Source organism: Neofelis nebulosa, chromosome 6 (assembly GCF_028018385.1).
Source record: "Neofelis nebulosa isolate mNeoNeb1 chromosome 6, mNeoNeb1.pri, whole genome shotgun sequence".
Classification (NCBI taxonomy): domain Eukaryota; kingdom Metazoa; phylum Chordata; class Mammalia; order Carnivora; family Felidae; genus Neofelis; species Neofelis nebulosa.
Genome location: NC_080787.1, coordinates 40,243,356 through 40,262,998, shown reverse-complemented (window position 1 = coordinate 40,262,998; position 19,643 = coordinate 40,243,356). Strand labels below are relative to the sequence as shown.

General features: G+C 41.1%; 1 protein-coding gene across 3 annotated transcripts in view; it reads left to right on the top strand.

Annotated features, from left to right (window-relative positions):
* The window catches only part of BTBD9 (BTB domain containing 9), a 417,943-nt gene that overhangs the window by 267,986 nt on the left and 130,314 nt on the right, over positions 1–19,643 (top strand). For all 3 annotated transcript variants that reach the window (XM_058733797.1, XM_058733798.1, XM_058733799.1), the window contains exon 7: positions 3,570–3,679. In XM_058733797.1, coding sequence (XP_058589780.1) covers positions 3,570–3,679 — 110 coding nt within the window. The remainder of the gene's footprint in view (positions 1–3,569; positions 3,680–19,643) is intronic.

Sequence of the window (19,643 nt, the reverse complement as noted above, 5' to 3'; positions counted from 1 at the left end):
TTATAGAGAAGAAAACTGAAGTTCAAAAGTTTAAGGCGTTTTGTTTTTTGGTTTTTGGTTTTTGGTTTTTTGCCCAAAGTGACAGAACTAATTAAGTGACGCGGCTGGGCAACAACTGTGGTCCTGTTAGACTCGAAAGCACACTCTTCAAAACTCCATAGTTTTAGAGTGCTCTCCTTGGAGGCTTTAGGTTTCATTTCATTAAAGAAGAAAGAATCTCTTTTTACCCACAATATTACAGCTCCTGGAAACTTCTGCCTCGAAACATCCTGTTGTGAACTGTGTTCCGGGATCCTGCCCCCGTCGAGGACGAGGAGACAACTAACCCGGGGAAGGGAGGAGCACATTAGAAACAGACGGTTACATGAGGGCTCACGTGGACAGCATTCATCCCCCTCAGAAATGGCCAATCTGTTGCATATGTGCCTTTCTCAGCGCTGTTTAAGTTTTAATTATCTTCCAACTGTCTGAGCTGCTGTTGAGGATCTCTGAGAGAACAAAGGCCGGCTGCGAGATTTTTCAGCAGTGCTCCTCTCTGCACACTGATGAAGTCACTAGCTGCCACTGCCCTTATTATCAGGTTAAATCAGAGTCTGACTGTGCTTTGGAGAGATGCCGAAAGGAGAAAGAATTAATCTTAAGCTCTGCCCCTTATTCAAAATCTTTTGTGGCAGAGAAAATGTGATATCCACTCCTGTTTAGGTGTTATGACCCAGAAGCAAGTCTGGCTTTGTTTTTCAAAAAAAAAAAAAAAAAAAAGAAAGAGAGACTGGACCCTCTCCTATCCCCATCCCTTGGACTTTCAATAGTGCAGGTAATAACTTCTCTTCTGCCTCAGGGATGCTCCATTGTGAGCACCATGAAAGAAACATGCTTGTCATCAGAGATGGTACCTGTGCTGGTCCCTCTCCCTCTAGGCACTGCTCATGGGTCCAGGCCTCTGAGTTCTCAGTGTAGAGCTCCAGGTACCCCTGCCAGTCACTGAAGTTGAGGGATTAGTGGAAGCCTGTTTCCCACCTTCTAGCACAGACCTTTAGTGAAGAACAGAGTCCTGTGCTAAACAACACCCTGCTGAGAAAGAGGAGTGTGGTGTTTTTCTTGTGACTTGGTTACCGTTTTTTTTAAATGTATTTGAATAAGGACTTCATGCCATTTTTGTGAATTATGCTATAATTTTGTGGAGACTTTGAAAGTATTGTAGAACCAGAATAATTAAACTTGTTATGAGCATTACGTGTAACAGGCTAATCAAGAAGTGTGATGTACAGTGGCGAATTGCTAATTTGACCTGAGGATTATGCGGCAGAGATAACATTATCTTCATTTATATAGAACTTTCTATCTGGAGGCATCTCTCAGTGCTCTTCGAACCACATACATTATCTTGTTTGTTATCATAAGCACCATCATTAAAGCTGTAAAATGTATTCCAGGACAGTCTTTTGTTTGCAGTTTCCTACAATTGGAAGATGAGGGAGGGAGGGAGAGGTCGTATATTTTCTCTTATTTTTGGTATTTGCACCAGGGTTAAGTTTATCTAAAGTTGGAGAACATGGTACCATGTAATGATTTAAAAAGAAGTGGGTGGGGGGGGACATTACTGCATTCCCTTAGGTCAGCGTGGAGTCTTAACCTTAAGAACTGCCAACGAGGAAGGCTCTGATCTATCTGTCATTTCCTGGCTCCTCTACCTTGTACAGTGTTAGGAGAGCTGCCTCTCCTTTGGTGGAGACTCAACCTAGGGAACAGGAAAGTGATCTGATCAAATTCCCCAAACCACATTCCCTCCATTCCCTCCAAGGTTGCAGACAGGAGCACTCAGGCTGTCACGACCATGAGCACCTGAAAGTGCTATGCTGTTTGAGTTCTTGCAGGTTTAAGGAAATGGACAAAATTAGATCCAGGCCACTGTTCCAGGCTTAACACACCCCTTCCCTTCCAGAAAGTCCGTAGAGACCTGTCACCACCAGCAGTAGAGAACAGCACAATTCCTGTTCTACACAGACCACTTAGAACTTATGTTACACGAACCGCACCTACCCACCCAAACCCAGTAACATCAGTACCTTCTATCTGCCTTGAGGGCTCGAGGGAACAGATCGGGGCCAGCCTCCTGCTTAGCCAGAGGGCTCTGATGAGTGCAGCAGTTGTGGTGACTCTCCACACAGGAAGGATGGTGTCTCCCTGCAGTGGGCATGCCCGGGAGATAGCATTCATATGGGTTATGAAGATGAGTGGCCAGCTCATGTCAAGGAGCAGATGGCTAAATGAGGTGTACCGGGAATGCTGTGAGATTCATGCTTGAAGGAACAGGAGGGAAGATAGCTTATGAGATAAAAACCCCAAATACAGTCTCCTTAATGTGAATATTTTAAATTGGCATTTACATTATACAGTTAAGTTGGAGTGATGAGAAATGTAAGGGAATTACCGAATTAGTGAACAGCGATTAACTCAGAAGTAAAATTATATCATCTAAGTCGAAGGTTGTTTTACACAGCAGAGGAAGGATATTACTAAAACCTTGCCCGGTCTGTCATCGCCTAATTGAAATGTGTTCATTTAATATGCCCCATCCTTCAGAGTGCATAGCTCATAATTTGGGAGAGTGCTATCACTTAATCTAGTTATTTTTCCTGGTTCTTCCTTTGAATCCCGGTAAGACAGTGTGTGTGGCACATTCCCCAGGGATTTGTGTGACACTCAGAAGAATGAGTTTGTCTGTTCATTAACCTGTGAACTGGCGGGTCCCTTTGGAGAGTGAAAGGAACAAGTCACTCCAAGGTTAATGCTTGTTTGTCGGAGGTGAAGCCTCCAGGGAGACGCAGAGGGTGAGCAGGCCGGGATGCTCAAGGACTGCCCCATGAAACTCTGCACTGTGTCCGGATGCCAGATCCATGTGGCCAGGAGGGAGATTGCCGAGCAGGCTCGGTACCTCTGCGGATCACTTCCTCTGGTCAGGAGAAGGCTTCCCAGCAGTCAAGTGGGGTGGGGGTGGGGGCTGGCGTAAGTATATAGGGTTAACTTTCTACAAGGATCTAGGAGCAGTGTTGAAATATAAGAAACTGTGAACAGTTTCGGTGGATCTGTCTTTTACACAAGAAGGCAATATTGATTTCATGCATTTGCCTCCAATGGCTGAAATCTTTCCTTGAGTTGGAAAACATTTGATTTTGCGAGTGTTTGTGCACCTGTGCACAGGCACATTCCTAACCACAAGACGAAGGTAGAAGCGGTTTGTTATTCTCCAGTGTAAATGCCTCATGGACATGCAATTATACTGACATTCAGGGGTTGAGCTTGAATAGCACCTGGTCTGAATTTCTAGGTAAATCAAATCTAAGTTCTGCTTAGTTCTCTGGAAAGTGGTATGTCCCTAATTTTGCCGTAATTCTTCTGGGCTCAGTTGGAGCTAGCCCTAAGGAGCAGGTAGAGGGTCTGAAGTCAAGTTCAAAGTCTACTTCAGTCCTAGCACACTGTATGTGTACAAAATGTACTTTATTCTGTTGTCTCTGGATTGGTTGTGATAGAAGCTTGTTTTCTTCAACAGATTTTCTTTTTACCCCCAGGTATATTCGAATAGTTGGGACTCACAACACAGTGAACAAGATTTTTCACATTGTGGCTTTTGAATGTATGTTTACAAACAAAACCTTCACTCTTGAGAAGGGGCTGATAGGTAAGTATCACAATTACATTTTTGTATATATGCTTAGATATTTTATCTTCAAATATTTTGCTATCTCATTAACTCATCTTAACCCACCTCTTAATCAGCTTTTGACTAAAAATTGGTTGATTTGAATGCCTTATGGCTGAGTAACATAGAAGAAGTCTTATATTTTTAGAAGTAGTCAAAATAATAATAACCTTAAAAAATATAAATATTGCACTAGGAGTTAAGAATTGATAATGTTCTAGTGATGCATTCAGACTTGCTATGTGAGGAATGCTTATGATAGTCAGGCAAAGCCTTTTACACCAAAGGCTTTTCTATATTTAATGGTAGGTAGGATCACGGAGGAAGTCTGTAGAATATTGATCCAACGCTCATGCTTTCCAAGGCTATGGAAGTATTTTGGCCTTTAGTTGGATATGAATGCTGTGCTCACTGTGAGAGTATCTTCTTTTCATGGACACATCAGTCCATGTTTGCACTGTTTAGCCAAGCTCACCTCCAGAAAATGCCTGCCTGTAATTTAAATAAGACCGGAGTAACTGAATTGTCATTGTGAAAGTCAGGTTATCTTGTGGGAAATACTGTCTGACTGATCTTTCAGAAGAGTATTTTTAGTTGCTATTTGGTTGTGTTCTGTTGTGTTTTGTTTTTGTTTTAGATAATACTTAGCCTGGCATTGTTTACAGCCCATCCCGGGTCTTGGCACCCTAGATAGCACAAGCCATGCCCCCGGCTTTTTATACACGTGCTGCAGAGATCCTAGTTTGACTAACTAGTGCCTCAGATCTGTGTCTTTACTGCAGCTTCTTTGGAAAGGGACTGTGTACGTTCAGGTGCCCTTGCCTTGCTATTTCTAAAATAGAATTTTGTCCCTTTATAAAGGGATCCACGTCTTCTCTCCTTCTGAGGTCCCCTCCATCTGGGACGTAACATACGGACACACGTCCTGAAAACATGGTGATGACCAGAACAGGAAAGATGAGTGTAACTTGTAAATGTTTCCTAACTCTTGGGAAGGTCCTGAGTCTAAATTTCCTTAATACCTGCTGTGTCCTAAATGTAATCCTTTACTTAGGGAAGTTTGGAAGACTAATATTAATAGTGTAGCAGGAGTAGAAATTATTCCAATGTGTAGAGAACATTTAGGGCTCAACTAAGATAAATAATTTGGTATTACCTTTGTTGTGCATGTAACTTTTGATATTAAATACAAATGTTAATCACTGTGGTGACTTGTAAGTAATTTGAAAGTCGACAATGCTGAAACATTTCCTGGTATTGTTAAGGCTTTTAATTCTGTGGGCTGTATGGAATTGTGGTGATGGATGGTTGCAAGGAGGGCACATATTTTCACCTGCTACCCATGTTCTGTTATATGTGGGCCCCACTGTGCATGTGATTGTGTAGTTAGGGGTGTCCTTACCGAGAAGGATCTTAGAAACCCAGCCACCTTCCTAGTCCTGGCGTGCACACCACTTGGCTACCCATCTCGACCCCGTGCACTGCGTTCTTGAACATGCTGCATAGCAGGCACCCTCTACTTCAATCAGTCTCCCCTTCTTATTGGAGGAAGAACAGGTTTGTGGACATGGTAATTATCCAAGAAGCAGGTCTGTGTGGCATGAGAATCCATTACAGGATGAAACTCAGGATCAGTGGTGGTGAGGGATGTTGTTGTTGGTCTGCATTTTTTGTCCAAAGCGAAGTAGTCAGCATTATCAGAAGCCATAATGGTCTCAGACATGTCAGGGGATGAAAGAAGATTGCAGAGACGCAGGAAGTGTGTTTGGTTTCTGGTCAAACACTTTTCTTCGAGCCCTTTTCTCTGATGCTCATGAGTTTGAGTGCAGAGAGCACTGCAATCATCTGCCTGTCATCGTCCCTCAACTGAATGGGAGCAGTGGGGCAGGTTGGCAGGTATGTACGTGCACTTGGTGGTGGATGGCCTGCAGTGGGATCCTGTCTGGCCCTCCTCCTGCCATCCTCACAGCTCAAGCTGTCCCCACGCTGGGCAGACAGGGAGGCGGTGTGAGTCATAGGGGAGTGCAGGGGGATTGCATTATCCTTGTCTGACATGGCAGCGCTGCTTAGTTTAAAGGGGCGTTTGAAATAGCAATGGCCAACATTCCACATTGATGATCTCAGGTGCATTTTGGCTGCACGCAGGCCTCAGCCAGCTGCCCGTCAGGGGCCTCCAAGAAGGGAGTGGTTCTCCAATGGGGGCACAGTGTACGTCAGAATCATCTGGAGTCACTTTTCGATGGAGCTGCCTGCTATTTACTCCTTCCTGTGCCCTGTGAAGTACACACTTCTTCCTTGAGAACCACTGCTATGCACTCCCGGCTTTCAGGGAGGAAAAAAGTAAAAAGTAACATAATATCGTCGTGAATGACTAGTAGGGTATCAGACCCTCCTTTTACGGTTTAAGATTCAGAACCTCTCTCTTTCACAGCTCCTGATCTTTGTTTCATAGTTCCCGCTACTCCCATTGGGGCAGTACTCTCCTTGTAGGCCTCAAGATTACTTTAAACATATTTGTGGTGGTTTTTTCTTTTAATCAGATTTTAGGATCATTTCTTACAACATACCATGATGCCAGGAAAAAGTAAGCTTTGTGTGGTTTTAGTCTTGTTTCCCAGCGGAGAGTTTCTTGCATGTCCGTCCCTCACACATCTTCACTTGTGCAGATTTGTGGGGAAATCCCTGGGAACAGGCCCTACCTCGACCACACTGACCAGATCTGGTGTCAGCCTCTCCCAGCTCATCGGCTGCTGCCCCCACAGCCCCTTCTCATTTGGTGGCTGCTTCTGGATCGTGCTGGGATGTATCCTTGCCTGTGAGAGTCAGCCTGTGATGACCATCTCCTCTTTGTTAGGAGGTGTTGATAGAACTCTAACCTTCTGACCCGTGAGGCATGGAAGGAATAATTAGAATAGATATGACCGCTATTTTACAAGCATTCAACCTCCCAAAGAAGGCATTTGCTTTGCCTTAGCACTCCACCTTGTGATACACAATGGCATTTGCCAAGTCCTTGTACTTTTTCATAATAATTGCCAAAGCTTCCTTTCATTTAATCTTGCATTTAAATTCACTTACAGACAACCTATTTTTGTCTGTATGCTGCCCACTTCCTGTCTGTCATACTATTTTGACACCAGTCCCAGACATTTTATCATCTTATCCATAAATATTTCAGTATGTTGTCTCTAAAAAGTAAGACCCCCTTTTTTTGTACCCATAATGACGATGTCATTGTAATATCCCCAAATTGAACTGTAACTTTTTATTGTATTGTTTTTTAAGTTTATTTATTTATTTATTTATTTATTTATTTATTTTTAATTTTTATTTACTTTTTGAGAGAGAGAGAAAGAGAGAGAGCAAGCATGAGTGGAGGAGGGGCAGAGAGAGAGAGAGAGAGAGAGACAGAATCTGAAGCAGGCTCCAGGCTCTGAGCTGTCAGCACAGAGCCCGACGCGGGGCTCGAACTCACAGACTGTGAGATCATGACCTGAGCTGAAGTTGGACGCTCAACTGACTGAGCCACCCAGGCGCCCCTATTTATTTATTTATTTATTTAGAGAGAGAGCGTGCACACACAAGCATGCGAGGGAGGGCAGAAAGAGAGAGAGAGAGAGAGAGAGAGAGAGAGAGAGAGAGAATCCCAAGCAGGCCCCACGCTGTCAGTGCAGAGCCCAACAGGGGGCTCAAACCAACAAATCTTAAGATCATGATCTGAACCAAAATCAAAAGTCAGACACTCACCTGACTGAGCCACCCAGGTGCTCCAGGATATTTAATACTCATAAAAAGTTACAGTTCAAGAGTGACTCTTGATTTCGGCTAAGGTCATGACCTCACGGTTCATGAGTTTGAGCCCTGTGTCAGGTTCTGCGCTGACAGGGAGGAGCCTACTTGGGATTCTCTCTCTTTGCCTCTTTCTGTCTCTCTCTCTCTCTCTCTCTCTCTCTCTCTCTCTCAAAAAAACATTAAAAAAAATATATCCAGTCCGTGCTCAGATGTCCCTAATTGGATCAAAGTCTAGAGTGAGTTTATGTGCTTTTACAGGTTATTTAAATCAGAATTCAGATAAGGTCCATACTATCAATAAACAGTATGACTCTTAAGTCTCTTTAAATCTGTAGGTTCCCTTCCACATTTCTGTCCATCTCTTTCTCTCTTGTTTTTCTCTCTATTGATTTATTTGTTGAAGAAACTAGGTTTTTGTCCTGTAGAGTTTCTAACAGCAGGATTTGGGTGATTAAATCCCCATGGTAACATTGTCATTTTTTTTTGTTTTTTGTGGTATTTTTTGTAACTTAGTAGTTAGATAGAGACTTAATCTGATTCAGGTTCTGGGGGGTTGGTTTTGTTTTGTTTTTTGTAAAAATGCTGTGTAGGTGGTAGTATATATATGTTTATTAAGAAACACAGAAAATCTTTGATTGTCTCTCTCTTTTGGATGTTCCCCTTCATTCATGATTATTTCCTGGATTCATTATTTCATAATTTGCAATTGCAAAATGATTATTTTCTTATCGTATCCTTCCTTCTTTATTTAGTGGCTAGGAAGAGAAAAATTTCCTCGACGCTTATTTGATAATTCTGAGATGCAATTGGCCAGGGAAAAGAAGGGTAAATGTCACACCCTTTCTGTGTATTTGCCATTTTCAGGTAGGTAGTTACCTACCCTCTTACACATGGGACCACTGAGAATTGTCGGTGGGGACTGTTGGCAGGGGAAGGGAGAGGAATACACATCATTTTCAATTTATGGGATTAAACAAATTGGACACCTTTTGATCACTTGCAGTTACTATTATTGACATTCAAGTTGTCCCCTTCTTTAGCCTTTTCATACTGGCTCTTGAGTCCTTCTGACATGACCTCCATAGTCCTTAATAATTCCTTGATTTCTGGCAGGACATGACATCCTGGGTTCGTTTTGTACATTTCCTGCCCCGATCTGGAATCAGCCATTTCTGCAAGAAGCCCTGCTTCCTTTCAGTGGGAAATGACATTTGGAAACCTCAGTCTAAGCCCTTGCTGCTGGGATGGTCACTATTTCTGGGTCTTTCCAGTGGATGGAACTAGGAAATGCGTGCACATTTCTTTATGTGTTTATCATATATTTGACAGGTTAAATATATCATGAGTGCATGCTGACACATCCAGTTAAAATTCAGTACGCAAAGTTTTTGTTTAGCCTTTCGTCTTGCAGCTCCTTTTTCCCATACTAAAAATCTTGGTTACCAGTGATACAGCACAATAATTCATTCGCTTTGTCCCCAGAACATACAAAACAGCCTCAGAATTACAGTATCATTGCTACCATATGGTTACTGAAAATAGTTTAAGATTTTTGCAATTATTTTTGGGGCCCTTAGGGTATATCCCACTAGAGATATATATTAAAATTACTGTGTTATAAAGTCATCTAAAATAATTCTCTGTGTGGTCATGCCACTGTTTCAGTATACAGTTGGATTCATTTACTCCATTTTGCTTTCAGTGTTTGGGAATTGCCTTTAAAGATTTTTTGTTTTGTTTTATAACCGTGTAAACTATATACACAGTTCCAAAGTGAAGTCTGCAAAGAAGCTGTATTTAAAGAAATCTAGCTTCTGTTCCTGTCCCTTCTACTTCTATAGGTGATCTCTTTTCAAAACCCTTGAGTTTTTTGGGTTATCCTTCTATTTTAAATGATGAAAAATAAATAAACCAATATATTTTATTATGTTATATTACATATAATTTATATTTTGTATCCTCGTCAGTATTCTTTGATAATTGGTAGCACACCATGTGCTATTCCTACTTTCTTTCTGTGGCTGGCCTTTTTGTACTTAACACTCCTCCCAGAACTAGCTATATAGGAGGATACAATGCATTCCTTTTTCTAGCTGCATGGTAGTCATTAGAATAGATGTACTGTAGTTTATTTGTTCAACTAGTTCTCTGTTGATGAACATTTGGGTTGCTTTCTGTCTTCCCCTACAAATTGTGCTATTGCCTCGGGTAGAAGTCTTTTCCTGGTTTTCCGACTCTGTCCTTGGGCTAGATTCCTAGAAAGGGGATTACGTGGTCAGAGGGTAAATGCATGTTTAATTTTGCAAGGTGTTGCCAAAATCACCTCCACAGGGATTATACTATTTTGACGTTCTCATTGGCAGTATAGGAGAATGACTGTTTCCCCACAGCTTTGCCAGCGGAGGGTAGTATCACGCTTCTGGCTTGTGGCCAGTTTGCTAGGTGAGAAATGGTGTCTTCGTGCGCTTTTAACTACGTTTCTCTTTTGAGAGAAATTGAGCATCTTTTCGTATGTCTAAGGGCCATTTGCATTTTTTCTTTTTTAAATAGCTCTTCTCTTCTTATGAGTCTTGTAGATGAATAAAGAATATGCTTTTAGTAAGACTTGGGGGAGCAGTAAACACTTTACACTGATATTAGACTGTGGTATTTAGCATTACATGAGTCTAGTTTCCCTTCTTAAGGTCTCCTACTTCTGGGAAACATAAGCTGTCATAAGTCCCTCTCCGTCCTTATCTTTGGCTCTACCGCAGCTTAAGAAAGAGATAGTAGGCTAGAGCATGGAGCCCTAGGCTCAAAATTCAAGGTCCTTTAACCCTTCCAAAGAACAAGAAGCTTCCATTACCAGCTTTAGGCCTTTAAGGGCTACCTCTGTGTCTGCCGGCACGTATCCATGAGGACCAGTGGCTCTTTTGCTCTAGTTTCTTGTTAGTAATTGATGTAGGGCAACCCAAATACAGGAATTCTGTTTCTGAAGCTCTGGGAGCACTCACTGCCACCGCCACTGCCACCATGGAGTCGTGCTGTCTGCACAGGAACATGGGAGCCGGTGCTCATCTGCCACCAGAAGCAGATAGAAACATTTCCTTTCTTCCTCCCACTTTCCGGTCTCTCACTAGTTTCTTCTACTGGCAGAACTTCACCAAAAACCAAGCTGGCAAGCTTGGGAGATGTGGTTTGGGGAACGTTAGCCTCCGAGATACTCTGAGAGTATTTAGTTGGGCTCTGAAGGAGTAGAGATATTTTCTTGCCTGGTAAGAGAAGGCTTCTTGAAGAACAGTTGTATTCTGAGGGGTGCCTGGGTGGCTCAGTCGGTTGAGCGTCTGACTTCAGCTCAGGTCAGGGTCTCATGGTGTGTGGATTCGAGCCCTACGTCGGGCTCTGTGCTGACAGCTTGGAGCCTGGAGCCTGCTTCGGATTCTGTGTCTCCCTCTCTCTCTCTGCCCCTCCTCCATTTACTCTCTGTTTCTCTCTCAAAAAAAATTAATAAATATTAAAAATTTTTAATGGTATTTTGAGCTGGGCCCTGAAGAATTCAATAAATAGTATAGAGCACTACAAAATGCTAATTCACATAGCAGCAAAAATGGCTGATGCTCAGTGCGCTCAGAAGAGCTGGAAGCAGGAAATAGAAATAGGTTGTCTATAGTTGCTACTGTCATCTGAAAGTATTTTGAAATTGTAACAGTGTGTTTAGAATTCTGTTAAGTTCCTGGGGAAATAAACAGTTACAAATCTGTGCTGTGAAGGGCTTTTGGCATCCACTGAACTAAGAATATGACTTCTGTGCTTTGCAACTGTGTTTAAATAATAAGTGTACTCTGGAGCAAAAACAGAGATTTGGGGGTGGGAGAGTTCACTAGAGAGTGAACGTGTTAGAATGTGGCATCGAAGCAAGCTTGCAGGAGGTGGCAGAGGGGCCCTAAAGACCTTAATGCATATGGTTTCCTAAAATGACACTACTGAGTGTGGACTAGTCTAGACCAAGAGGCTATGCTTTTCCCAGCCTATTTCTCTAACCAGATATTAAAGCTGGTTCTAATTGTCAGTGAAGCTTAACTTCTTTATCTACTGTAAATTACTTGGCATTAAGCAGACATTTATTAAGAGGCTGCCAAGTATATCTTAGGCACTGGGGATTGAAAAATACAGAGGTGTAGTTTCTGCCTTGGAGGATCGTGTGAGCTAATGGAGGAGAAAGACACTTAAATAGAAGGTGACAACACAGTAAAATAGTTCATCTATTGGGAGATTTCAGCAGATGCTACATGAACACTGGAATGGGGGCACCCAACCTGAGTTGGGGGTGGTGTCAGGGAAGAGCCCCCAGTGGAGGTGATGAATGGGTCAGTCCCTGAACAAAGTCAGAAAGTGGAGGGTCAGGGGAAAATCACGGAAAATGATCAGTGTGTGCAAAGGCCTGTCTATCTCTGACCTTCTTCAAAGCCGGTGCCCGTTCCAGTGGACCACCTTGCATCTGGTCAAAGGGTTGGAGTAAGAGTTAAGTTAGTTGTGGTCTCTCAACCTTCCTGAGGAGAAGGTTAAGCACTGTCTTCTTACAGGATCTTAGAGTTTAAAAACAAACTCAGATAAAGTAAATGCCCCACAGTAATGCCCACAGAATGTAACACAGTTTGCCTCCTTCCCTAGTGAGCCTGTGTTCGCCAGTGGAATGGGCTCCAGTTCTTACGTTGGGCAGAGGGCGAAGGAATGGTTAGAAAGCAACTTACTCATAACCATTTAGGATTCTCAGTCTAGTGCGTGGTCCTTGGTGCACATGGAAGTTTCATTTTCCTTTATACCTATATTTTGTTTCTGGTGGTGGTGGTGTTTTGTTTGAGAATAAAGACAACCTGAAAAAGATTTTATTGCTCTAATTTTACAGAATTTGCTTCTGTAATTTACAGGATTGATTTTTTTTTTTGGATCCTACTTAATATATCCCCTTGTTTGTAACAGTGGTATAGTGGGGTGTGTGTGTGTGTGTCTGTTCATCCAGGTTAATATAAACATGCACAAGTTGTCTTAAATAGGACATCATGGAGCATAAATCCAACATTATGCAATAGTATCACTTTCTCACAAACCATGGTTCTCCCTCAAACTAGCATTAAGAATAGCCACGTTGTAAATAGGCAGGGTGTTTCTCTGGCACCTACTATGAAGGATGTTCCAGTGGTCAAGGGGGTGTAAAATCTAATTTTGTTGGTCTAGTCCCTAGTGCAGGCCTCTACCCCAAACCTAGTAGGTAGTTTTTTAATTTAATATTTAAAAAAATTTTTTTTTACATTTGATTTATTTTTGAGAGAGAGAGAGAGACAGAGCACAACTGAGGGAGGGGCAGAGAGAGAGGGAGACACAGAATCCAAAGCAGGCTCCAGGCTCTGAGCTGTCAGCACAGAGCCCGACGCAGGGCTTGAACTCACAAACCGTGAGATCATGACTTGAGCCCAAGTTGGATGCTCAACTGACTGAGCCACCCAGGCGCCCCTAATTTAATATTTAAATAGATAATACAAATATATATACTTATTTCCCCCTTTTTATTAAAAATCATAGCACATATTCTCATACATTTTTTTCAATTTGTGTTTCTTGGCGATCTTCCCTTACCAGTATACATAGAGCTTTCTCATGCTTTTGATTTTTACATTTGTGCGGTATTCCATTAAATAGAGGTCCTGTAATTTATTTAAACAGTCCCCTTTGATAGGCATGTAGGTGTTTCCAGTATTTTACTATCAATAACAATTCAGTAATGACCCATTTTATAAATAGTGAGGCTTAATCAGAGGTGATTCTAATAAAGCCTAAAACAAACAAACAGACAAACAAAAATACCCATTATAATTCCCAGGACCAGCTATATAATTTGCAAGGCAGAAGGCAAAATGAAAACATGGAACCCCTGTTCAAAGAACAGGCAAAATGCTATTAAAGGTACTTGTTTCCCTTTTCTCTTTCTGCATATTACTCTATGTTCATCACATTAATTTTACACTTAATCCCCTTACTTATTTCACCCATCCCTCCATCCACCTCCCCTCTGGCAAGGAGAGTTCATTCTCTGCATAAGTCTATGTTTTTGTTCCCTTTTTTTCTTCATGTGTTCATTTATTTCTTAAATTCCACATATGAGTGAAATAATATGGTATTTGTCTTTCTCTGCCTTATTTCACTTAACAGTGCAGAGCCCGACATAGGGCTCGATCTCGTGAATCGTGGGGTCATGACCTGAGCTGAAATCAAACGTTGGCCACTTAACTGACTGAGTCACCCAAGTGCCCCCAACACTTGTTATTTCTTATCTTTTTTATTCTAGCCATTCTGACAGGTGTAAGGTGATATCACACTATGGTTTTCATTTGCATTTCCCTGATAATTAGTGATATTGAGCATCTTTTCGTATGTTCATTGGCCATTTGTATGTCTTCTTTAAAGGCACTTTGAAAAAAATGTTTTTCCTTTCTTTTGCAATCTTTCTGCTTGGCGTGGTGTTGTGTGTGTGTGTGTGTGTGTGTGTGTGTGTGTGTGTGTGTTTTCAACAACAGATTTATTTTTTTTAAAGGAATGGATTTTGAGGAGAAAAAAACATGGGGCAGAGGTATGGAATAGAAAATAAATAGAATGTGAGCCATTTTGCTAATTGTTTTATGACCACAACAGATTCATGTGGAGAATTCCCTGTACAAAAGAACACAATAAAGGGGCAAAGATTGAGGTGATCCCTAAGGCGAGGCTGAAGATTTCAGTCTCTGGTATTTGGAATAGGCTGTGGTCCTTGTTTTTAGATGGGTCACTGAGTGTGTGACATAGCCCACATATTGGACAGCATAATGGCCACTTGACCCAGACAGAAGTAGCTTAAAGTGTTTGGTTTCATGTGTCACATAACTAGCCAGGTTCCTCCCTAGGATGCAGTACCAGGTTGGAGAGAGGAACTACTTCTTGTCAAGCTCCTTCTTAATATGAGCTACAGTGGCTTTCTCCACGTTCCATTTCAACACCAAGCCCTGTTGCATCGCCTCCGACATATTGGCATTTTGGATCACAGCCTTCGATGGCACAGGGTTACAGGGGAACAGAGGATGGCCTACCGCAGCAGTCTCCAGGGGGAGGGGCTGGTGACACTCAGACCCAGCGGGAGCCACCTTTGCTACCTAAGCCTTGGAACATCTGGGGTGGCATGATGTTTCTGTTTACCATTTAATGTCATTCGAAGTAAAGAAAATTTAAACTTTTTCTGAGAGAGAGAGAGCATGAGCAGGGGAGAGGGGCAGAGGGAGGGAGGGAGGGAGAGAGACACAGAGAGAGAAAGAGAGAGCACAAATCTTAAGCAGACTCCATGCTCAGTGTGAAGCCCAGTGCAGGGCTCAAGCTAATGACTGTGACATCATGACCTGAGCCTAAATCAGGAGTCGGACGCCTAACCAGCTGAGCCACCCAGGTGCCCTGAAAAAATAAACTTTTAAATTATTAGCACAAATTTTATCATTCATCTTTATATTATGTATTGGTGGTTTTATTTATTTTATTTAAAAAAATTTTTTTTAACGTTTATTTTTGAGACAGAGAGAGAGACAGAGTATGAACGGGGGAGGGTGAGAGAGAGAGGGAGACACAGAATCTGAAACAGGCTCCAGGCTCTGTGCTGTCAGCACAGAGCCCGACCCGGGGCTCGAACTCACTGGCCGAGAGATCATGACCTGAGCCAAAGTCGGACGCTCAACCAACTGAGCCACTCAGGCGCCCCATGTATTGGTGGTTTTAAATGCAGATAAAAGAGCATTTATCTTATGTGTGGAACCAAAATTTTACAGTTCACATTTGGTAGCTCATGTGTATGTGTTTAGTTCTTACCAGAATAGTGGAAATTCTGCGCAAAACTGAATTTTTTTATTTCACTTCTTAATTCACAGACATTCCATAAAAACTCTCCACCCTTGGCTTAATCGTTAAGCCTCCTTAATAAGGAAGGACTGAGGGGGAAAGGAATTATGGGTTGCCTGATCTTTCCCTTCCTTTTTTATCTTATTACTACCAGCATAAATATTTGGCTATAATAGGGAAACAGGAGTGAAAAAAGACAGAATGCAGTTCCTTGGTCATTAGTGCTTCTTGGAGCACTGTTGCCTTCTTTCTCCCTTGGAGGCAAGTTCTACCTTGGGGAAGTGTGGCTTCTCTAGGCTGTCAGCAGCCTCACTCACTCAGTCACACTCACAGTGTGTTTACGTCGTCCTTGCTTTGAGTCTCATTCAGCACCTATATGGTGTGGGTTCACTGGAATTCTGTACTCAGGGGGCAGCAGGTAATTGTGGACACACATGTTGCGTATCTCCTGTATTCATAGGCTTGCTCCATAGTTCCATCAGACTTTACTTAAAAAACATAAATTCAGAGATAAGATTATTAAGAATTTTAAGACCAATACAATAGAGCGTTAAACTCATGGCAGGTCGCTTCTGAGTGCAGGGCCTGTCTGAGAGCACTGGTTGCATGCCCATGAAGGGGCCCTGATTACTGCTGTTATTTAACATTGGTACGTCTGGAAGTTCTGGTGTGGGGACCCGGGGAAGAACACAAATAGGTGTGATAAATATTGAGGAAAAGGGACCAAATACCATTATTTGCAGATGAGATATGATAAGACATCCAAGGAAATGAACTGAAAAATTACTAGAACTAACAAGAACTCTGAGGAATGTAGCCAGTCACAATAATAAATACAAATAAAGTGTTCTCAAAACAAAAACAAAAACAACCCAGGGAAAATATAATGAGGGAAATTCCGAAATTCCATTCATAATAGCATTGAAAACTGCCAAACACCCAGTAACAACCCATGAGCCATACATTAGTCCATCCCTAGCCCTGTGACCAAGGATCAGCCATCTCCAAACCCCTCTTACGCCTTTAGAGATGGGAGCAGGGTCAGGAAAGCAAAGGTGGGAGCCGTAACTGTAGATTATGAGGGGAGCATGCCAGGAAGATCTGCCAGAATTTTTAAACTTTTCTTCCCCTCACAAACAATAAATACCTACCAAGGAATAAAATTAATAAATCCACATGTTCTAATTAAAACTATAAGTCTTTAAGAAACACTGAATAATGGAAAGACGTATTTCTGGATGGAAAACTTTAATGCAGTAAAAATGTTGGTTCTTCCCATCTTAATCTACCAGTTTTATGCAGGACGACTCAGAATCCCAACTGTGCTTTAAAAACAAAACAGAACAAAAAACTTTGAGTTAAAAAGAATTTTTCCAAGAGAATAAATACATGGAAATCCCTTCCCAAAAACAGGAAAAAAAAAAAAAAAATGAGAGGTCTAGTATTAAGGTATTAAACTTAGTACTACATACTGCAGTAGTATGGCATTAAATATAAGAATAAACTGGTAGATAAATTAAGCCAACTCGGAATTAGATCTTAGCATATGTAAGAATATAGTGCAGGATAAAAATGACATTTCCCATGAGTTGAGAAAGGAAAGGTAATATAGTAAATGCTGCAGCAGTTGGTAACTAAAAACACCTGAGATTTTCCCCACATACGGTATACCAAAATAGTTTCCTGTTAAGAGTTAGATTGTATAATATTACTCCAGAAGAACCACAGAGAACTGTTAATAAGTATTTATCTGAGCTCAAGGTTGAGGAGGTACTTCCTCGGCACAAAAGCAAAGGCAGAAAGCACAAATAGAGCTCAAAGGTGTTTGACAAACTGGGAAAAAATAATTGCAGCATACATGAAAATGAGTAATTACCTTTAATATAAAGAAAGTACTTTCAAACGAGTAAAAAAGTTGTGGATTCCCAGGGTACGTGTGTGACTCAGTCAGTTAACCATCCGACTTCGGCCCAGAGCATGAACTCACGGTTCGTGAGCTCTGAGCCCTGCATTGGGCTCTGGGCTGACAGTGTGCGGAGCCTCCTTGGGAATCTCTCTCTGCCCCTTCCCCACTCACTGTCCCTTTTCTCTCTCTCTCTCAAAATAAATGAATAAAATAAATTCATTAAAAAAAATGAATTCCCAGCAGGTAATGTGCACAAACAGCAATTTATTAAAAAGGAAAGAAAAAGCATAATTGTCAATAAACTTGACAAGAGTGTGGCCTCACTAATAATCAAAGAAATACAAACTAAGATACCATTTTTGTCCTCTTTTATCGGCAAGTATTTTTAATTTAAAATTTTTCATTTACATGAGCAATACAATCATTTCTCACCAAAACACAAACACAAAAATATATACAGTGAAATAAGATATTTCCATTTTAACACGTATTAGCCTAGTTATTGCTAAACTTGAGTATCTTTATGTTTATTGGCCATTCCTACTTTTTTTATGAATTATATCTTCATGTTCTTTCTCAACTTCTTTTTTGATTGCTTGTGTTTTTTATTATTAATTTGTAGATTATGGATAATCATTCTTTGTCTTTTATACATGTTGCAAATATCTTCTCCCACACTGTTATTTTAACTTTGTGATGTCCTTGTTGTGCAGAAGTTTTTTATTTTGACTTAGTCATACCTGTCAGTCATTTCTTTTCTTGCTTCTGGATTTTGTGACTTGCTTCGAAACTCCATCCTCAGCCCAAAATATAAAAATGTGCTCCTCTTTCACTGTTGTCAGTGGTTCGTTCTTGTTGTCTTACTGCTACATGTGTGTGTAGCATTTAGCTCTTCAATCCGTTTAAGTTTTATTCTGTGTTTGGTCTGAGGAAGGGGTTCCCCTTTTATTTCTAAAATATGTGACAAGTTGGGGGCACCTGGATGGCTCAGTCAGTAGAGCATGTTACTCTTGATCTCACAGTTGTGAGTTCAAGCCCCATGTTGGGCATAAAGCCTACTTAAAAAAATAAATAAAAATAAAATACGTGACCACTTGTTCTGAAATCCTTTATTGATTATTTCATCCTTTCCCACATTGATTTAAAATAGCAGGTATCCTGGATCTCTCCATCCTAGATTCTGTGACACATCATTTAAATAACTGCAGCTTTATAATCTATTTTGCTGCCTAGTATTGCAAATCCATATTTATAGCTATTCTTTTTCTAAATTTTCTGGGCTATTCTTTCAGATTTTCTTTTCCAATGAACTTGAAAATCAGCTTGTCAAGTTTCATTTCAAAATCGTGTTGGCAAAAATATTTTAAATGAAAATACTTCGTATGAGTGAGGCTGTCACGATATGGGCAATGTCATACTGTGGAGAAACGTGTAAGTTTTCTTGAAGGCAGTTTAGCAATAGATGAAGTGTCTTGAAAATACCCCTCAATCTACTACTTTAGTAATTTATCCTAAGGAAATATGCAAGAAGAACATTTCTTTTACATGAATGTATAATGCAGTGTCATATTTATGATAACCAAAAAAGTGGAAGGACTGCAATGTCTAACAATAGGGGCATAGTGAAATAAATTCTGGCACGTTCACACATCAAAATTTCTATATAATCATTCATAACATAGGGAAATGCTTGTAATATAAAGTAGAAGCAGGATGCCATCTTTATAGCCAAACTGATGCCAGTATTTTAAAGATAGTATGTGTATTTTTATATGTGCGTATATTAATTTGCTAGGGCTGCCATAAAAAAATACCAGAGCCTGGGAGGCTTAAACAACAGATGTTTACTTTCTCCCAATTGTAGAGGTTGGAAGTCCAAGATCAAGGTGTCGGCAGGTTAGGTTGGTCCTGAGGCCTCTCTCCTTGGCCTGCTGATACCTGTCTTCTCACTGCGTCTTCACGTGGGTTTTTCAGCATGCACTCCCATCCCTGACGTCTCCTCCTCTTCTGATGAGGACATCGGTCCTGTTGGAGCAGGTTTCCACCCTTATTTAATCTTGATTATCTCTTTAAAGGTCCTATCTCCAAATACAGTCACGTTCTAGGTTAGTGGGGGTTACCCCTTCACATTATGAATTTGCAGGGTACGGGACACAATTCAGTCTATAACAGTTCATGAAAACAGCCCTTGTTATAACAGGACAATAAGAAGAACATCAAAATGTTAATCGAGGTTATCTGGATGATGAGATTGTAGGCAATTTTAATTTTTTAATTATATTCTCTGCATTTACATATTTTCTTCAGTGAATATGTGCTACTTTTATGATCAGAAAAAAATATTAATGTTTCTTT